Below are 21,624 nucleotides of genomic sequence, written 5' to 3'. Positions count from 1 at the left end.
AATGAATGCATCAGTTTGTGCAGACCCCCCCGGGTCCCGATCTGCCAACCTTGATAGTCTCCTTGTGGAGGTCCTGACAACTCCCCCCCCCCAATCTTTCCATCCCCCCACTCTTCCATACCATTCACATTGCTTCACCCAGGGTCCAGCTGCATGTCCCAGTATCTGTCCCGATCCCCCGCTGGGACATCTATGTTGGGTTAATATCCATTCTTAAGTGAGCTTATACCACATGTGTCTTTCTGGGTTTGGGTTGCCTCATTCAGGATGATCATTTCTAGTTCTATCCATTTTCCTGCAAATTTCAAGCTTTCCTTGTTTTTGATAGCTAGCTGAATAGTATTCCATTGTGTAAATGTACCACAGATTCTTTATCTAATCTTTGGTTGAGGGACATCAAGGTTGTTTCCAGATTCTGGTTATTACGAATAAAGCCAGATTCTGGCTGCTATGAATATACTTGAGCAAATGTCCTTGTTGCGTAGTGGAGCATCTTTCAGGTAGATGCCCAGGAGTGGGATAGCTGGGTCTTGTGGTAGCACTATTCCCAATTTTCTGAGAAAGTGCCAGATTGATTTCCAAAGTGGTTGTACAAGTTTGTACTCCCCAGCAATGGAGGGGTGTTCCACTTTCTCCACATCCTTGCCAGCATGTGCTGTCACCTGAATTTTTTATCTTAGCCATTTGGATAGGTGTAAGATGGAATCTCGGAGTCCTTTTGATTTGCATTTCCCTGCTGACTAGGGATGTTGAACATTTCTTTCTTGCTTGCTTGCTTTATGGTTTTTTGAGTTATGGTTTCTCTGGGTAGCCTTGGCTGTCCTGGACTCACTTTGTAGACCAGGGTGGCCTCCAACTCACAGCGATCCACCTGCCTCTGCCTCCCAAGTGCTGGGATTAAAGGCGTGTGCCACCACACCCAGCCTTGAACATCTTTAAGTGTGTCTCAGCCATTCGATATTCCTCTGTTGAGAATTCTGTTAGCTCTGTGCCAACGTCTAATTTCAATATTAATAAAAGTACATATTTTGGGATATTATCTTCACTGTGGTATATCTGTTACTGTAATTTTAGATATTCTTCTCTTTCCTTTTTGAAACTGTGTATGTGCCTATTTAAATTTAGTTCAATGATGGTCACTGGACAGTTGGATCTGCCGGGTCTCACACAGTGGCTACAAGCCATTGTGATGCGTCTATTGAATGGTTGAAATACGTCTCTCCAAGTAAGGTGTTCCGTGAAGCTGGAGACACACCAGGCTCTTTATTTTGGCAGTGCTGGGGCGGAGCCCAGAGTCATACAGATGCTAGGAACATGCTCTCCTGAGCTCCACACTCAGCTCTCACAGACCAGATGGCAAAGATTTATCAAGGGGGGAAAAAAAAACCCCACACAGGCTATCTGAAGAGATTTGAATGGCAGGTATATTTAAATGAGATATTTTGGAAAAACCAAACCAAATATAACTAATGTAATAAAATGAGTTTCACCTCAGGACAGGAGATGTAGCCTGTTTAGTCCTTTCCCAGCACTCAAAGCTGCTTTGCATAAACCAGATGTGGCAGTGCATGCCTGCAGTCTAGGGGTGGGATCATGAAGTTCTGAGACTTAAGCTCATGCCTGGCTACTTAGTTCAAGGCCAGCCTGGAATACATTATTTTGAGATTGTCTTAAAGAATATTAGAATTTTACCCCAAGTTTTACTTTTTGTAGTTGGCTACTGGAGAATTTAAATCATGTGTTTAGCTAATGGTTCCTCATCTGCTTTTGACCAGCCATGTTCGGTGTTAGTAGATGTACATTTGGGATTAAGTCTGTTGCCTTGTGTGCGGTGTGCTGACCCCACTGTTCAACATTATCCTTTCTCTCGTCTAACCTTCATTTGGATTGACAGGATATTTTTTTAAAAATCATCTTGTTTTCAGACTATTATTTTAGAAATGTTACACTCTTTATACTTCGAGGACTGCCCCCAACATTATAGGGTAAGTTTTTGGTTTGAAAAATACAAGAATGGGCTTAGACTATTTCAAATCCATTTTCCTATTTTGAATTACATACTTTGTTTGTTTGTTTGGTTTGGTTTTTCGAGACAGGGTTTCTCTGTGTAGCCTTGGCCATCCTGGACTCACTTTGTAGACCAGGCTGGCCTCGAACTCACAGCGATCCACCTGCCTCTGCCTCCTGAGTGCTGGGATTAAATGTTTGTTTGTTTTTTGAGGCAGGGTTTTTCTGTGTAGCCTTGGCCATCCTGGACTCACTTTGTAGACCACGCTGGCCTTGAACTCTGCCTCCTGAGTGCTGAGATTAAAGGCTTGCACCACCACACCTAGTTTTTAACATGCTGTTTTTTGATCTAAGAGCACATACTTCCATCCTTTTAGACAGCATGCTGAAAGATGCATGTTTTTGTTGTTTGTTTTGTTTTTGTTTTTGTTTTTGTTTCCGAGACAAGGTTTCTCTGTGTTAGCCTTGGCTCTCTTGGAGTTGCTTTGTAGACTAGGCTGGCCTTGAACTCACAGCTATCTGCCTGTCTCTGCCTCCTGAGTACTGGGATTAAAGGCGTGCACCATGACACCTGACTGTTCTTGACCACCACCTCCTCTTCCTCCTCCTCCTCCTCCTTCTTCTTCTTCTTCTTTTTTTTTTTTTTTTTTTTTTTTGGTTTTTTTGAGACAGGGTTTCTCTGTGTAGCCTTAGCTGTCCTGGACTCACTTTATAGACCAGGCTGGCCTCGAACTCACAGCGATCTACCTGCCTCTGCCTCCTGAGTGTTGGGATTAAAGGTGTGTGCCACCACTGCCCTGCCAATTCTTGACATTCTTATAAAGGAATCACCCTGGATGTAGTCTCCTTCTTGGCTTAATTTTTCCAGGGCGTGATTTTTCTGAACCCCACATGTTTCTACCTTCCGTTTAGTTTTATTATAGAGAACTGTTTCACTGTATGAATAACACACAGTTTGGCTGTTGTTTGTGCTCTTCCTTTGTTTTTAATTCACCAATAGATGTTCTTTTGAGTTCTTTCAAATTTTTGGTTACTGTGAACCACTAAAAACAGTTGCCTCTCAGCCTTCTTGAAGGCACATGCATGTGTTGTTTCTCACTTGGCCAGATACCTGAGAGTAAGGCCCATAGTTACAATGGTAAGTGTGCAATCAGTTTTATAAGACCCCTCCCAGCTGCTTTGCAAAGTGGCCATGCCATTTCAGCCATCAACAAAGGGACACCACAGTGACTCCACATTCTTGTCAGCACTTGGCAGTCATCTTTTGGACATTAGAATTCTTGTTGGCACGTTGTGTCAACTCCTTGTGGTGTGGGCGTGGAGCACCTTGGTGGCAGGCAATGCTGATTCTTGGGCATTCCTATCTGTTGTCTGCATCTCTCTTGTGGTAAATTGTCCATTTGTTTAGTGATATTAATTGCATTGTTTATGCTACTTCAGTTAAAGAGCTCTTCATGCTAATTCTGCCATCTGAGTATCAGTAGTATTATTTAAAAACAGCTCCCAGCACTGGGGTGTCTTTCTTTCCCTCAACCATGTCTTTTGAAGAATAAATTTTGATGCAATTAAGATTAAACATAGGGCCTTGTACATACTAGACAAGAGCGAGTTACATCCCCAGCCCTCTTTTTAGCTTTATATTTCGAGAAAGGGTCTTACTAACTCGCCCAGGAGGACCTTTAGCTCTCTCTGCAGTCCAGCTTCGCCTTGAGTGTGCAGTCCCTTGCCTCGACCCTGGGACAGCTGGGATGCAGGTCTGTTTGTCGTGAGGAGCCACCTTGAACTTGTGGCTTTGCTGACTCTTGGATTATCTTCTTGAGTTCTTTCCTACCAGTGAGCAAGAGCACCTGTGGACTCCACACACACAAGACAGTTTCTTTTCCCTTGGAATGCATCTTTCCCTCTGGCCCTTGACTTGCTTAGCTCCTTAGTTTCTCTTCCTGGCCCACTTGCATTCTTTTTTTATGTTATAATTTCCAGTTTATCATCATCATCAAATTTTTTATTGATGTTTTAATTTTTTCACTTTACATCCTGATTACAGCCTCCTCCCTCCTCTCCTTCTGGTCCCACCCTCCCACCCTCTTTCCCCACTACCTCCTCCTGTTCTCCTCAGAAAAGGGGAGCACCTCCCCTCCCCCCCAGTACCAACCCACCAAGCCACATCAGGACTAAGAGTATCCTCTTCCACTGAGGCCAGACAATGCAGCCCAGCTAGGGAAAAATGATCTAAAAGCAGGCAACAGACTCCATGTCAGAGACTGCCCCTGCTCCACTTTCTAGGGGACCCACATGAAGACCAAGCTGCCTATCAGTTACATATGTGTGTCCTCGGTTAGTTGACTCTCTTAGTGTTCTTGTGGAATTCTTGTCTCCTCCAGATCCTTCTACAGGTCACCACTACAGGTTGCCCCACTCTTCTACAAGACTCCCTGAGCTCTGCCTAATGTTTGGTCTTGGGTCTGTCCTAGCATCTGTTTCAATCTGCTGCTGGGCAGAGCCTCTCAGAGGACAGTTATTCTAGGCTCCTTTCTGCAAGCATAGCAGAATATCCTTAACAGTGTCCAGGGTTGGCTCTCTCCCAATGGGGGGGGGGGTCTCAGGTTGGATCAGTCATTGGTTGGCCGTTCCTTCAATCTCTGCTCCATCTTTATTCCTGCATATTTTGTGGGCAGGGTAAATTTTGGGTTGAAGGTTTTGTGGGACTACTTGTATTCTTATACCACTTCCTACCTAAGTGACTTTTTTCTTGAGCTTTCCAGATAAGGGTGAGACTTCCTTGCTAGGCCCATCAGATCTACAGACCACCTGACCCCTTACTATGTCCCACTCCACCTATTTCTTTTGCCTATGAACCTCCCACTCCACTGCCTTTGCCCCTCACAGGGTCTTCTAGAGTAACTGCCACCCCATAATGCTCCCCTGCTGAGTGAAGCCATCCTCAGACACTGCCCTCCTCTGTCTCACTAGCCACTCTGCCAGGCTATAGACCCTTCACATCCCCTGTGCCCATCTCAGACCCACCAGGATGCTGAGGTGAGATTGTGTTGTGGTGGATGAAGGCATGGAACCACAGTTTCCACATTTTAGACCTATGGCTTTGGCCGCCCTGTCTTCCTTTGACTTCCCAGTGACTGCCAGAAACCCTTTGCTGCCACTTTAGAAGAGGCGCATCTTGCAGGAAGCTAGGACTTGCCTTTGACCCCTGTACCAGACCACAACCTGCTGTTTTCTTGTCTGAGATCCTTCTCTGCATACCCAAGGTGGGTGGTAACAGAAGCATTTGGAAAGGCCTAGAAATTGCACTCTCCCTTGGGGTCATAGAAAGCCAGGTGCAACCCTCCTCTTCTCCACTCAGCTTTTTTATTCCATCCTTCTCCCCCTCTTGGCTCATACCCATGGGGTCATCTCTTCATGACAGCAAACCAGTGAGCACAGCCAGGCACTCAGAGTGGAGAGCAAGGAGCATATTGGGGGCCCTTTTTTAGGGCAGTGTATCCCTCAACTAACTGAGTGGGGAGTGGGGAGACTGAGGCCAGTTCCCATGGGAAGGCTCTTTGCCGTTCATGCACCCATGAACACGTTCAGCTCTAGGCCATCAGTCCAGAAAAAGGCAGAGCCACATACTCTGAGAGGAGGCTAATATCACAAGGGACAAGGTTCACTCTAGGGCTGGAGTGGATCAGAGTGACAGACGGGGGTGGGATGGTTCCTAGTGAGCTTTGCTGGAAGACCTTATCTGAAATAAATAAATAAATAAATAAATAAGGTGAATGTGCAACAAAACAGGCAGTAGTTTCTCCATCCTTATAAGTATAGACACTTAATACACAAAAAAAAGAAAAAGAAAAAAATAAGTATAGACACTTGTAGGTAAATTGCCTTGCCTGTGTAGCAGAAGTCTCTAGGAAATGAACCCACCCGTATGACTCCATCACGGCTCCAGCTTGCAGCTCTTTGACATGTTCTCACCTAGGAGAGGTCGCTCCTAGTCTGGCCCTTGTCTTCCAACTCATCACAGCACTCTCTCCATACACCCATATTCTGTCTGAGCAAGGTGGACTCGCTGTGTTCCAGGGCCTAGCATGCCTCCTCCGCCAGGGCGTGTGGAGTGAACGAATGCGTCTCTCGGGAGTACGTGTTCTTTTGCTGATTTTAGGAACCTGTCACTCAGTAGAAAGCAGCACTGATTGTCTCTCGTGGCCCTGTGGGCTTCCCTTGTAGGGACTGTATAAGGCGGACCAACGGTTCGGGCCAGGCATCGAGACCTACCCTGATGGCAGTCAGGATGTTGGACTGTGGTTCCGTGAGCACCTCCTCAAACTGGGGATGGAGGTTCCCGGTGGCTTCTCCTTGTTGAACTACCCAGAATACTCAGCCTTCCTCACTAGCTCAAGGCGGAGAATCAGTCTCTCAGATGAGGAGAAGGTGGAGTGGCGCATTCCTGAGGAGCAGGACCCCTTCTTCTATGAATATAAGAAGTTTCTCCTGAATGATGACCTAACACTGCCTCCGGATATGCATGTCTACTCGACTGACAATAACCACCTGCCCATGACGGACTCCCTGCGCAAAAAGCTGGATGACCACATCTTTGTAGACGAAATCCCTACGTTTGATGAGGATGAAGAACCCTGGATTATAACAAATGAGACTCCTTTGTTGGTCAAAATGCAGAAGCAAACTTACAAGTTCAGGTGATCAATCAGTCTAGTCTTTCTCTCTATCTTGTCTCCTTATGTACTAGGGGTCCCCTTTGGGAAGGGTTCTAGCGTTCTCTATTGCTGTGGTGCTGCTAAGGGCCCAAGTAGCTCTCAGCATTGCTTATTGGGTGAGCATGAACAAGCAGCATTTGCTTTAGTGTCTCAAACAGCCCTCCCTGTGCTGTGAGACCATTCAGATACCCTGAAGGAAGGGAGCCAAGTAGAGCTGTGAGGCATCTGTATCTGTGTAGTGGAGCAAAGACGTCAGGCTTCCATTAGCCCTGGGGGGAGGAATGACCAGGAGTGGCTTAGTAAAGGAGCAGCTGCTCCTCAGAACTGAAGAGAAATCCCAAAGAGAAACCCCTGAGTGGATGCCCAAGGGCAAACCTTAGCTTTTGGACCTGTGTGCCTTCCCTCTTCTGTAAGCCAGAGCTTATGCACTTTAAGGCCAGGTTCCTGTCTGCTGTTGGAGGCTCCATGAGTCTAGTCCCTGCACACACCAACACAGCAGTAGAGATAGTGATCACCACTGTTTGTTAATGAAGGGTCTGACAGAGAGCCAAGGGTGGGATGTGGGGAAGGAATGAGGCCTGCAAACTGATTAGACCTCTGGCCTTTCCAAGGAAATCCATCAAAACTGGCCCATCTCTGCCATCTCTGAATATACCATTCATTCCCAGAGCCTCGGGGAAGTCAGCAATCCCCTGAGGAAACTGTTTACCTTAAAATTAAAATACTCAAGCACCTTCTACCTTTCTTATATCCTTAAACATTGCCCTTAGGTATCAATGGGCATTTCATGGGCACAAATGACTATTTTCTACCCATCTACTCATCCGTTTATTCTTCCATTCATCCATCCACCTACACACCTACACCATTGAGCCATCAACTGATTCATTCATCCACTCACTCATCCATCCTTTCACCCACGCAACCACCCTTAACACCTATCCACCTGTCTTCCCATCCATTAACCCACTTCGTCTATACCTCCATATCCATCTTCTTGCCCATTCCATCTGTGCATTCACCTACCCACCCACCCATCCATCTACCCACCCAATTCACCCATCCATCCATCCATCCATCCATCCATCCATTCTTCCACTTATGCCATTCATTCATTGTGCAGTCATCAACTGAGCTTATAATCATTGACAACTATTGAGTGAATAAAATCCATGAGTTATTGTGAATGGCAGCACAGCATACAGGATGCTTCAGTGTTGTGTGATGACCTTGTGTGGGACATACATATTCATTACTCCAGCAGAAAGCAAATAAGCAGAAGGTGGGATGTATGTGCTTGTCTCTGAGCAGTGGGGCCTTGTGTATGGCAGTTTTTTTGCTCACTCAGGGTCCTGCTATTAAGAGCAGATTTCCTAGTAAACTCGAGTGAGCCAGAGGAGCCAGCCATGTACAAGGTTTGGTTGCAGTTTGTTGCTGGGCAGGACGTACCCGGAGCACTTCACCTCTAGATCACGTCTCCCTCACAGGGTACTCCATCCTGATTATAACTGCCTGGCAGTGCAGCTGTCAGGCTCAGGGTAATAAAGGAGTGGTAGATACTGAGATAATGGGGAGCCTAAGCCTGGAAGGGGAAATCTGAGGGGTCAGAAGAATGAGGGGTGGAAGGAGGTAGCCCCTCTCCTGCCCTGGCCTCTTTTTCATGGAATGGAGTTGGGTTATCCACATTCTTAATACCAATGAAGGTGTTGTGTTGCCAGGAACAAGAATGCTTATACCAGCTGGAACATAGCTGACATCCTTGCGGGGAACCGTAGCAGCTTTGGGCCCAGTGGCCCCAAAGAGCAGATTTCCAAGGAGATGATCCTGAAGGCTGAGGAAGGGGACTATAGTTGGATTTTTGGAATCTTGAGGGACAACTTTGCTTCTGCTGATGTGGCTGACTCCAAGGGCTACACCGCACTTGCTGCTGCCGCTGTAAGTCCTTCTCCCCACCCCCCACCCCCATCCCTGTGTGAGCAGTGGCCTGTGGGCTCCCTCGTGTGGCCCATTCTAACAGCAAGTGTCTGATAGGAACTGGCCAGTCCTTGCTGCTAAGCAAAATCCCACGACCCAAGTGTGATGTTCAAAGCCAAATGGAGGCAGGCGGGGAGTGGTCTATTCATTTCTCTACCACACACTTGACTGTCCCTTTACCAAAGCTAAACACAAGTATTGTGTGCCCTGCTATACTGAAGCCTTATGAGGGGCAGCATGGATGCCAGGGCGTCCTCTTCAGGCCCTGCTTCCTGTATTCATGAGTCCGATCTTGTCACTCTGTAGGTGCACTGTCATCGTAACGTTGTCAACCTTCTCCTGGATTATGGGGCTGATGTGAACAAGTGCTCGGATGAGGGTCTCACACCCCTCAACATGTGCTTCCTCCACTACTACCCCAGCAAATCTTTTCATCCCAACATTGCTGAGAGGACCCTGCCTCAGGTCAGGCCCTGCTGGCCACCATGCCATCACCATCTGCCATGCATCCTACTGTCTCTCTACCTAAACGTCCACAGCCACCTCCCTGATGTGTGAACCAAGGCCATATAGGAATAGAAAGATAATTCTACCTGGGAAGAGGTCAGAGGAAGGCGCCTAAGAATTCCCAAAGGCATCCCAAGCCATGCCACATGTACCAAGGGGCGTGCGTTCCCTATGGGCCACATGCATTGCAGCCTGGAGTGCATGCCCCTCCCAACATGCTGGAAAGGGGGACCTTCTTGACAGTGTGGCTGTGGGGCGTGGGGCAGAGAATCTGTATTTCTAACAGATTCCTGGCTATGGGGAAGTCAGCAGTCTAGGGACTTCTCTTTGAGAGCCAAGGGGCCTAAGGAGAGAAGATGTGAAGCAGCACCACTGGGCAGAAATATAAGTTAAGCTGCAACAGAAGCCACATATATAATTAGATTTTTTGAGTAGTCATATTAAAAATACAAAGTGGCAAAATTAAGTTTAATGATGTCATTTTGTTTAGCATGAAGTATCCAGTACAGGGTCTGCCCTGTGTGTATGAATAACCAGAGTGGGTTGTCTCACCAAGCAGCTACTCCTTGGCTTGTACAGTAGTGCTTGGTTCTAAATAGTTTATGTTTTGTAGGCTCAGGAGGCACTGATGGCACTGTGAGCCCTGAGCAGTAGTTGCTTACTTCAGTTGAGGGCAGTGACTTCAGAGTTGTTCCTGCCCCTGCAGGGTGTGTAGAGTTTGAAGGAGGCCCGAGCCACCACTCAAGTTCTTACTGGGGCTGCTGTGGAGACAGGGGCTTCAGTTTCTCCCTCTAATGAGACTTTTTTTTTTTTTTTGGTGCTTTGTCATAGGAACCTCCCAAAGCCATGGTCACCTCCAAAATTTCATTCCTGTTTGGGGATCCAAGCATAGATTATATCTATGATGTGAGCCTGTCCACCGCAGGTGGAGAGGAATTTAGGTCACCATTGCACCTCTCAAGTAGCCTGGATGATGGCTTGGCCCTGAGCACCGATCACTCCCGGGAGTCGATCAACTGGAAGAGCGTGCCTCATAAGCGAGACATTTCCTCAGTGAAGACTAACAGCAGTGAGGTAGAGAAAGACCTGGAGGACACGGTAGAAAATGTGGATGCCAGCACCCTGTTCAGTGTTGACACAAACTTCGACTCTACGATGTGCCTGCGAAACTACTCTATCCATGTCTCCAAGGACATCCTGGAGAAGAGTGCCCAGGCCTACAGTTCACTGCTGCAGGTCCCCACCTTCTCTGACAAAGGGACTGTGAGGAAAATGGCACAGACCATGGCTGAGTAAGTCACTGGGTTAGAAGATTGCTTCCAGGATGAGTCCTGTGGGTCCTATGGGTACCCATCACAGCTCTGGGAACCTGTGATGGCTAGTTTCATGTCAACATAAGCTAGAAGAAGGAACCACAACTGAGAAAATGCCAGCACCCGAATGGCCCGTGGGCAAGCCTGTGGTGCATTTTCTTGATTGATGGTTGAAATAAAGGGGTTCAGATCACTGTGGGTTTTGCCACTCCTGGGTTGTATGAGAAAGCAGGCTGAGCAAGCCATGAGGAGAAAGCTGGTAAGCAGTACTCCTCCTCCATGGCCTCTGCATCAGCTCCTGCCTCGAGGTTCTTGCTTTGCTTGAGAACAGAACCTGCCCTGACTTCCCTCAGTTATAGACTGTTACCTGGGAGGGGACAATAAAGGAAATCCTTTCTTCTCCAAGTTGCTTTTTCACCACCTAACTAAGACAGCATTCTTGCAAGGGCACTGTGATGGGGCTGCATTTTCAACATACATGGGCAGTGTGTGGTGTGTGCATATGTGCCTCACTGTTAGGCACCCACCCCGGGAGGGGCCAGTTCTCATCTCATGAGGAACCTCAGTGAGGTTAAGTGACCCATTCTAGGCTGAAGCCCTGCAGGACCAAAGCTGAGGTTGGCTGGGGTAGGCCACACAGGGAGGTCTGATGTTAGCTATGCTTCCAGGCCTCTGAGGGTGAGGACCAGGGCCTTGGAAAGGCTGACCTTGGGTATTTTCAAGAAAGACTACTGGAGTATTCAGCATGTCTATGTTGTCAGCACCCTTCATCTCCTGTGTAGAGAAATGTGTCCCAATCACAGGTGTGGTGACCACTCTATATATTCCCTCCATCCCATGATGCTGTCCTTCTGGTACCTACAGGCGCAGAAACCGCTGGCTGACCATCATGTTGCTTCTGCGTAGAGGTGCTGATCCAAACCTATGTCAAGTGCCCATGCAGGCCCTGTTTCTCGCCGTGAAGGCTGGGGATGTGGATGGGGTGAGACTACTGCTGGAGAGTGGGGCCCGGACTGATATTCAGTATCCTCCACAGGTAGGTGTCAGTGGCCAGAGGGGCCTCTGCCGCATGGATAGATGTGGGGCACACACAGACTCCCAGGTTCCTCTTCACAGCCCCCCCACCAGTTCCTTAGGGCCAGCAGTAGGGCTGCTGTTCACTATGCCTGTAAACACCTGGTGTGTGTGTGTGTGTGTGTGTGTGTGTGTGTGTGTGTGTGTGTGTGTGTGTGTGTGACATTGGCGACATCACAGGAGAAAGGTGGCTTACCACTGCGGTTTCATGGTGTTACTAGATATGGCTCTGAAAGAGTGCTGTTTCTTACAGTGCTCCATGACATGTGTATTTTTTTTTTTTTAAATGCACTCCCTTCCCTGTGTTTGAAACAAACATAAGACAAGGGCTTATGTGGGGGAGCAAAGGCCAGACCCACTTTCTTTCACAATGGCTTCAGCTTCATGGAGAGACAGAAGGAATTGATGCAAATTGTTTATGTTTAAAGTCCCTTAGCCCAGCAAATCCTGTCAGCAAAAACCAAACCTGAATTTCCTGCCCACACACTTGTGTCTATGTTGCCTTTTGACTAAGGCCTGTGCCTCTTCTGCCTCCTGTGGACCCTCCTGCAGGCTGAGCACTGTTGCGGGCCACACTGGAAGCTAGTGGTCTGCGCAGCACTAGCAGACACCAGCTACTTCCCATTTGAGCCAGGCTCATCTCTTGGGAAACGTGTTTGACAAGCACACTGCTCTCGAGACATGAGCCTATGTGCAGCCCTGGAACTCTGAGAACAGAAACCCAGAGCTGCCATGGAGATTCTTGGTGGACTTCTCGGCTTTCAGGGCTCAGTTTGTTTAAACCTTCATACCCAATCCTCCTGAGCAGTGGGCACCATGCAGCCCTGCTTGGCCCTTCCAGCCTTCCCCATGCCATAGCTCTGGAAGTACCTTCCCCAGGCACAGAAACCACACTACCTCAACTCCCAATGTCCCTGAAAGTCACCCAGGCCCTGTGCCCTAGGGAGAAGGTCAAGGTGAGGCTAAGCTTCCTGCACAGTTCCCATCTCACCACAGTGTCCCTTCTTGGACTGCCCCATGACACAGGCTAAAGAACACCACCTCACCGCAGCTCAGTGGTGTCAGCTACACTTCATTCTTTTGTCTGAAGTCTGTGGTTCTGATCCCAGCAGCTGCAGGGGTTTGCCCCAGGCCATATGCCATGCAGAACTAATGCTACCTTGCCAGGTTTCCAGTGTTGGAATATTCCTCCCTCCCCATATCACACCTACCCACTGTGGGCTCTTTCTGCTTTCTGGGTTAATGGTACCCTGACTTGAGAGGATTCTCCAGGGACACCTTTCTACTTGAATGAGATCATACAGAAGGGCTGGGGACAAGTAGAGGATGTCTTGCTGGCCATGGCCTGGCTGCTCTGGCTAGGCTGTCTCAGCTGCTGGTATTTACTCTGAGAACAGGATGCTCTGTGACCTTGAGCAGTTGGAGCTCAGAGATAGTCCATCGGGGACCAACTTCAGACAGTGAGGGGTGGGGGGAGGAGTCAGAAGGCTGGTCAGGAGCTATGTGGCTCCTGGTGGTGGTACCTGAGCCAGGGCTTGGCAGGGACAAGGAGGGGCTACCCTTAGAAGAAAGCGTCAGACAGATGGCCTAAAACAACTGGGTCCAAGCCTAGCATTCACAGCTGTGGCTCTGGATGTGGGTGGGTTACAATCCACTCATCAGTCACGTCCTCCTGGGCCTCCTTGTCTTGTGCCCATGGGGCTGGTGAGAAGGAGACGGTGTCAATGGAGCCTGAAATTGTCACAGTAAGGCATCTCCTTTGAGCCACCTTGTTGCCTGAGACAACAAGGACCTTGACGTCACCTGCCTGGCCGCAGACAGGGTTTCATTCTTACCGCACTTCCTCTGCAGCTGCAGTCCCTGACACCGCTCCACATCGCAGCCTCACTTCCTGGGGAGGAGGGTGTCAAGATCACCGAGCTTCTGCTCCATGCAGTCACTGACGTGGATGCCAAGGCAGCCGACCAGGACTGCATATACAAAGCTGGCAAGGTGCGGCTCTGTATGGACTTGTAGCTGTGCCTACCGACAAGGGGGAGGAGTGATAAAAAGCTACTGATGGTTGTGCTCCTGGCCATGGCCCCTCCTGGTGTGGGCAGGCTAAGTGGATAAGCACGCAACAGTGGCTATGGGAGAAGCAGCGCTGGCACACTTGGGAGAATCCAGGCAAAAATGATTGGTTAAGGGCTGGGGGTCTAGTCAGGCATGATGGCTCATGCCTTTGATTCCCCGTACTCTGGAGGCAGAGGTGGGCAGATCTCTGTGAGTTCCAGTGCAGTCTAGTCTATGTAGTAAATTCCATAGTGAGACCCTGTCTCCAAAGGAGGAGAGACTGGGGATGGGGCTCAAGTAGTGTGGTGGTTTCCTAGCATGCAGAAGCCCCGAGCTCCATCTCTTAGCACCACAAGAAAACAAAACAAAACAACAAACAACAGCAGCAAAACAAAAATACCACCATCGCCACAACAAAACAGGGTTGGTGGTGCTTGCCTGTGACTCCAGCACTCTAGAGAGTGTTTTGAGTGCTGTGGCACTCAGGGCAGTTCAAGGGGGATTCAGAGGCTCTTGTGTGGGGGCTTTAGAGCCACATCTATAGCCTGAAAGCGGGCACTCTGGGGAGAAGGACACACAGGACTTGTCTGAAAGCCTTGTGCTTTCCACAGATTGACCTCCTGCCCTCAAGCCTGAAGCTCAATAACGAGCCAGGCCCACCCAGCAACTACTATACTGTGCACACGATAGTCCCAGAGGAGGGTGGACGCACGCCTCTGCATGTGGCCTGTGAGCGAGAGGACAACAAGAAAGTGAGCAACGTGGGGCCCTGATCTGGGTTGGCTGGGCTGTGTGACAGTGGGGGGAAGGGATGGGCTGAGCCCTGGGCCCAAGGGTTGCTGCACGAGGGACCTTAGGCCAGGCAAGAGCTGCGTTCAAATGTGAAGGGCATGTAAGTTTCATCTGTAAGTTGTGGTGTGGGTGTCCATGTATTTACACAAGTATGAGCATGCTTGGGTGTCACACGGGGCACCTGTGAGTCCCTGTAGGAGGCCAGGGCAGGCGATGGCAGCTGTGGCGTGAGTGGGTACCCTTGCTATGCTGGCTTCCTGATTTGGGTTGGGACACAACTGGCTGTTGTGTCCAGGCCAGTGCTTCCGAAGCTGCTGGGCTGGGTTTTCCAAACCACCACAAAACCCACCGTTTTCCAAACAGAGTTGAACTCTGTAGGTTAAAGTGAATAGAAAACATGAAAAGGGGCCTGTGAGTACCCATGCATTAAGGTGCTCCCCGGCCATGCGTGGACCCACATCTTGCTTAGCCTGCAATGCCAAGTGACATTACTTTTTCACTTAAGTCAGACATGCATGGGATCGAGGGACTACCAACTCCCCCCATCCCCTAGTCATCCTCTCACTCCAATGCATGTGTCCCCTAGCCCTGCATCCACTTGGCTCCCATCTGCCTTGGGACTCAATCTGAGCAACGCTAGTACCTGGTACCGGGAACTACTTGGAGGAGACTGAGTGGCCAGGGCAGGTCAGGAAACCAGGAGCCTGGGGGAGGGGAGTTCTAGGGCATTAGTGCAGGTTCATGAGTAATGTTGGGGAGGTGAGAGGCAGCAACTGGCCCATCAGATCAGAGCATCCTTAGAGGGCAGAGAAGGAGCTAGACTTAGGGTCCTGCCATCCTCACCAGGACCCCAGGGAGCAGCTGTGAATCCATGCTGGGAACAGGGGCCAGGAGATTCTAAGAAGGCAGGCTGATCAAAGCTCTGGCCAGCGTGAGGCCTAGGCCTGAACATTTTCCCACTTGTGTGTATTTCAGATTTGGAAGTTATGGGAAAACAGTCATTAGGTCATAGGGACATCTGTGGTGAGGGCACGAAGGTCAGAGGCTACAGTAGCCCAGCTATCATACCTACATTCTCCATTGAAGATGGAGAAAACTTTCCAAAGAGCCCCTCCACAGATTTCTGGCATCATGGGCCTGGTAGCTGAGGCTGCCGGGAAAGGGGCTGGGGAAGGAGACTGGTCCCAGCTCCTAGGGTTTGTCACATCCTGAGGGTAAAATGTTGGCAGAGCATGTAAGACACCTAGAGAGGAGTCCATGCAGTGTGGCCAATAAGAGGGACCACTGGTTACCAACAGTCCTGGGAGAAGGAGACTCACAAGTAGTCCTGGCTGAAGGAACTTCCCTCCATTATCCCTGTCAAAGGTCAGGGCCTTTGATATGGTCATGTTAAGTCCTCTGTCCTTTGAAAACATACTTCCAGCTAATTTACTCACCAGCGCCTTTCCTGCTCACTTCTTATAAATGAATGTTTGGAGTCTGCCTGAGGAGCCTCCATGCCCCCTGCCCCGTGTCCCTCTTTGGAGCTTTTGTTTTGGTGGTGCTGGTGCAAGGAGTGGGCAGCCAAGTGCTTGGCTTGGCTTGGCTATATCTGTGGCATTGGTGTGTGTGCAGGGGCTCCTTGGGAGCGACGCCTCTGACTTCATGTGCTTCTGCCTTTCTTCCCGCAGTGCGCCAGGGACATAGTCCGGCTCCTTCTCTCCCACAGAGCGAATCCAAACATGCTGTGGAGCGGCCACTCCCCGCTCTCCCTGTCCATTGCCAGTGGGAATGACCTGGTGAGTCTATCAGCACCCACGAACCTGACCCCTCTGCACCTGTGCACCCAGTGCCTGCCTTGTGCCCCTGGCTCTTGTGTACCCAGCTGCTGTGTACTGTGCACCAGGCAGCTATGCCATTTCTGCCACCATTGACCCACTTCCTCCATTTGGCCACTCTGTAATTCTTTCCTCTGCCCCATCTACTGGTTCATCTGCCCAATCTCCCCGCTTACTAACCCATTTAGCTACCTGCCAATCTAACCATATAGCTATTCAGCCTGCTTTCCTCCACCTACCTAGCCACCCATCGACCTACCCACCTACTCATCCACCCACCCTCCCACTGGCCTACCCACCCAAAGCCTCTCATCCGTCTCTTCTTTCATTTAACTTTTGCTTACTGAGCGCCTTCTGTGGGAAGGCAGGCACCACTAGGAGCAATAGGTTTTGAACAGGGCCTCTGGTTTGAGGGTCCTCCCCTTCCTACACTCACTGTATCTGGGGGAGTCAGGCCCTAAATCAGCATGCAGCACAGTTTTAGATACTGATGAATGTTGAACGGGGCGGGGGGGTGGCCACAGGGGCCAGGCAGGATGTGCTGTGGTGTGTACCTGGCCCAGAGCCACACTCTTTCCCAGGCTAGAAAGTGAGGCAGGGGCAGGACCCTTCTGAGCAGCTGCATTGGTATGTACACAAACATGTTGTCAGAACCAGGCCCTGGGCAGAACTGCAACTCCTCCCTCAGGAGCTTGTGCATGATCCTTCCCACCCGCCCACCATGTTCCCCATGGGTGGGACCTACGGGTACCCAGGTTTATGGTTGCTGAGGAATCTCTCTGTGTGTCCAGGTTGTAAAGGAGCTCCTGTCCCAGGGAGCTGACCCCAACTTGCCTCTGACCAAAGGCCTGGGCACTGCCTTGTGTGTTGTGTGTGACTTGGCCTATGAGCAACAGAGGAGCACTGACAACAAGATTGCTCTGGTAAGGGGAAGCATGGGAGGATGCTGGGGAAGAGGTAGGGGGATGGGAAACTGGCTGGGTCCAGGGCCGGGTAGGCTGGGTCAGCCTAAGATCATGTCTTGACTAAAATAGACTAAAGGATACAGCATCCAGCATCCAGCACCCACCTCCTATAGTGCTTGGGAAATGGTTAGTGTTGAGCTGTTGACAGTATCTGGACCCGGCAGGGCTACTTATACATTGTGGCCTGCCTTCCTTCCTTTCTTCCTTTCTTCCTCCCTCCCTCCCTCTCTCCCTCCCACCTTTCCTCTCTTCCTTCCTCCCTTTCTTTCTTTTTTTGAGACAGTTTCTTGTTCTGTAGCCCCACCTGGCCTCAAACTTATAATCTTATGTTTCAGCCTCCTAAGTGCTGTCCACCACCACACCCAGCTGGAGTTTACTGACTGAAAACCACATCTAGTCCACATGCTGTTGCTCACCACACTCTCCTGGATTCACTTGCCAGTCAACTGCAGCTGTCAGTTTCTTTTACTGTACTCCTGTCTTGACTGTGAACCCTGACAACTCTCTGGTCACACCTTGCACCTCACATAATAGAATATACAGGCTAAGTCATGGCTCAGCGAGGGTTTCAGGAGGCTGCGCTGAAGCAGCTGTACCTCCGGCATGCTGGCACAGGTTGCCGCAGAGTTGGGTAAAGCTGGATGTAGCTTCCGAAGGCTTATGGATGCTCCACTGTATGTGCATGCCACCTTTGTCTATCCATGCATCCCTCAGCGGGTAAAGGAGAGTCCCTATGTCTTAGCCATTGTGACTTCGATGCTACTGTGACTATGAATGGAGTCAAAGAGGCCTCTCCAGCGAGGGGCATCTCAGGATGGGGCTGGAAGGCCAACCTTATCTACCTTATTCCTCTCTGACTTCCTCACACACATGGGAGATGGCTACCATGTGGAAGGCAGGGGACCACCTGCTTGGTGGTGCCCTTCAGCCGTCTTTCACCTGTTAAGTGTGTCCACAGGACCTGGGAGCCATGCACCTCATGACATGGTCATGTGTGAAGCTGCCCTGGACAGTCCAGTGTCGAAGATGGCTTCTGTCACCTTGTGTGCTTGACAGTATCTGTGTCCTACAGATTGACCGGCTCATTAGCTACGGGGCAGATGTCCTGAAGCCCGTGATACTTGCGCAGGGTGACAGGACGGCGGTGGGCACAGCTGTGGACTATGGCTACTTCAAATTCTACCAGGTGTTGCTTTGTTCTGAGCAGGACCCCTCTGAGACGTGGCTTCTCTTGGGCAAAGCTGGGAGCCCACAGCCAAGCCTGGTCTTCCAGGGCAGGAGACCGCATGATGGTAAACATGTGCTTTGGGCTCCTATGAGCAATTGTCCTTCAGTGTCTTCACAGTCACATTGCAAAGGATGGAGAGCTGGCCCGCTCACTCAGTCATTCTGCAGTCTGGGCTGGGGGTGGCCTGAAGTCCTCAATGACCCCTGGGTGTGGCTGGATGGAGGGTGGCAGCTCAAAGGACCCATGGTGACCCTGTATTCTCTCATAGGACCGGAAGATCGCCCACTGTCCGTTCCATGCTTTAATGCCAGCAGAGCGGGAGATATTCATGGCCCGGAAAAGGCTGCTAGAGTACCTGGGTTTGCAATTGCGGCGTGCCGTCTTCAACAAGGAGGCTCAGTTGGACATGAAGGCACTGTACCTGAGCAAGAGAGGTGGGTGAGGCTCAACAGACTGTGCATCTCCGAGCTCTATACTTAGCCCCAACACCATCCTGTCTTTTGCCAGAGCTGTGTCTGCTCACCCACAGCTGTCCATGGCCCCTCATGGTTGCACTCTCACAGTCACAACCCTTCCGATACAAACTTTCCCACATGTGCCCAGGTGCCCACCACTCTATCACAACATCCTGGTTGCCCACCCTACACTTATGTCCTTATGCCCACACATGCCTTATGTACTCATCGTCCCCAATATACACCCATGCACCCACGTGAACCCTCTCCCACACATGAGTCACTGCCTCTACCATACACCCTACCTCCATACACCCCAAGTAATACCCACACACACTCCAACACCCACCACAAAAACATGTGGGGTTCACTTATCCACACCGATCCCTGCATATATGCCAATCTCTACACCCTCCTTATAGCCACAAATCCAGCCACAACTATACACAATTGACTCTTCCCCTACAGAGAAACACACCACTACCCCCAGCCACATCTTGCTGCACACATGCATGTCTACCCACCTGTACGCTCACACCCCAATATCCCGAACCCCCCATATGCTTATCCTCCCCACACACTCACCTTCACCTATCCATGTTTTCCACAAATACTTCCTAGCTCCATGCCCACACATACACACAGCCATCCCCACACCCACTCTTACACACTGGACTACCACGCTTTCTCATGCACACACATTATTCACATTCCCATCCTTTACCATATTAGCACGCCACATCCCTGCCCAGAACCTACTTAGTGTACACATACACATATACACACACAGTCGCTAACTATTCTTGTACCTTTGTCCCTGCCCACGCATAAAACTTACCCTGACACAAGCAGCTGTCCAGTTTGGACAGTGTGGAGGCTGAGTTCTGGCTGGTGTGACTGGAAGGTGATGCCTCTCCTCATATGTGGATCCCACTGTGGGGCACAGGTTATGCCTTGGGTAGGGTACCACTGAGAATGCTGGGCCTCTGATCTCCCATAACAACTCATAGGCATGAGGCCCATCTGAGAAGACCCAACCATAGAACCTCTCATTTCCATACAGAGGAGATCCTGAAGGGGGGATGTCACCCACGGAGAGGTTTGCCGTTCCTTACTCTGTTTTCAGAGCCTTGCCACCATGCTGTAAAGCAGTAAGCTTTGACAGAGAAACAGACTCTTTTTCAGTAGCACATGGTGCTGGTCAGGCCCGGTGCTGAGATGCACCTGGGAGGGGGTTGATCTACTGGTATCACAGGCTGAACTTCAGAATGGCTTGCTACTGGAGAGAACTAGGAGAAATGAGGGCAGAGGACCAGCCCTGAGTTCAGAGCAAGCCTCAAGCACTGGCCTTGGGGACTTTCCCCTCAAATAGCTGCAAAGCGATTGACTCACTCTGACGGGTCCCAGGCATACTTCTGAAACCAGTGGAGCAACCAGCCCAGCACTGAAAGTGCTAATCTCTAAGTTCTAGAGGAGAAATCCCAAGAGATGTAAGTGCAAAGGAATATAGAAATATTTTTATAATGAAATATCAGAAACCCAAAGGCTAGGGGAAAATCAGAAAATGATGTGCTCTCAAATGACTATCAACAGTTGGCTTCTCATCAGACATTACTTTTCTTTTAAAAAACTACCTTTAAATATTTTGAGATGTATGATTATTTTGTCTGCATGCATGTATGTGTACCACTAGTGTGCCTGGTGCCCAGAGATGCCAGAAGAGGCTAGTGGTTCCCTAGGACCTGGGACTGCCATGTGGATGCTGGCAGGTGACATAGGCTTTCTGGAAAAGAAGCCTTGACCAAGAATGCTCTTGACCATTGAGCCTCAGAGCTTACTCCCAGCTGAGATTTTTTTTATAGCTAGTAAAACTATTTTTTTTTTAAGGCAAACCAAAAACATTCCCAAATAATGGCAGCTGAGCGTGGTCAGCAGACCTGCCTAATGAAAGGTGTGGGAAGGAAGGCCACTATGGTATAAGGGACAGTTTCTCTTCTCCCCCTCCCCCTTCTCCCTCTTCCTTTCCTTCCCCTCCTTCTCCTCTTCCTCTTCCTCTCTCCTCTTCTTCTTCCTCCTCCTTTTCCTCCTCCTCCTCTTCCTCCTCCTCCACAATAGGTATAGCTCTCATAAAATGGCAGGTCTAGCATCCACCTTTGACATGGTATCCTGGTATCATCTGCAGACCAAAGACAACCAAAACTTATAAACAAAACAAAACAAATGCAGCACCCACTATGTAGGGTTTTTACAAGTGATCCAAAGATCGTGCAAGGTGTAAGGAAATGATTAGTTAGCACAATTTGTTAAGCTCTGTGCCGTATTGAATGTTAAACTGGGGCCCACTCTTCCTCTTTTTATTGCCAACTCAGGGAGGCAGGACACCCACTCCAGGATGCCACAGCCAAGAAAGCACCAACAGGAGGCTTTCTTTCCAGAGAGCACGGAGGTCAGCAATCTCCATGCTGTCTCTGGCTGCCTGCTTCGAAGTCCAGACTCTAGGTTGAGTGCACTTCCCATGTGGCTGGAAGATAGACTTTTTTTTTTCTGCACTTTGTTTTCACTGTGGGATAGAGGTATAGTCTTAGTTTCAGTGCCCATAAGGATCCTGGGACTCTGACCACCAGTTGGTAGGGCAGGATTCCACTCCAGGAGAAACAAGCTGAGAAGACCTCCTACTCTGCACTGGGAACTCAGCTCCTAATGTGGGGGGTGTCATTAGGGAGAA

At 49.7% G+C, this 21,624-nt stretch overlaps 1 protein-coding gene across 1 annotated transcript in view; it reads left to right on the top strand.

Annotated features, from left to right (window-relative positions):
- Window positions 1-21,624, top strand: part of Ankmy1 (ankyrin repeat and MYND domain containing 1) — a 49,874-nt gene that overhangs the window by 15,643 nt on the left and 12,607 nt on the right. The window contains exons 5-15 of the mRNA XM_051154369.1: window positions 6,232-6,704; window positions 8,441-8,657; window positions 9,003-9,161; window positions 10,035-10,495; window positions 11,381-11,552; window positions 13,442-13,582; window positions 14,254-14,394; window positions 16,105-16,212; window positions 17,043-17,174; window positions 18,289-18,402; window positions 18,713-18,878. Coding sequence (XP_051010326.1) covers window positions 6,232-6,704; window positions 8,441-8,657; window positions 9,003-9,161; window positions 10,035-10,495; window positions 11,381-11,552; window positions 13,442-13,582; window positions 14,254-14,394; window positions 16,105-16,212; window positions 17,043-17,174; window positions 18,289-18,402; window positions 18,713-18,878 — 2,284 coding nt within the window. The remainder of the gene's footprint in view (window positions 1-6,231; window positions 6,705-8,440; window positions 8,658-9,002; window positions 9,162-10,034; window positions 10,496-11,380; window positions 11,553-13,441; window positions 13,583-14,253; window positions 14,395-16,104; window positions 16,213-17,042; window positions 17,175-18,288; window positions 18,403-18,712; window positions 18,879-21,624) is intronic.

Source organism: Acomys russatus, chromosome 12, assembly GCF_903995435.1.
Source record: "Acomys russatus chromosome 12, mAcoRus1.1, whole genome shotgun sequence".
Classification (NCBI taxonomy): domain Eukaryota; kingdom Metazoa; phylum Chordata; class Mammalia; order Rodentia; family Muridae; genus Acomys; species Acomys russatus.
This window is presented reverse-complemented; position numbering and strand designations above follow the sequence as displayed.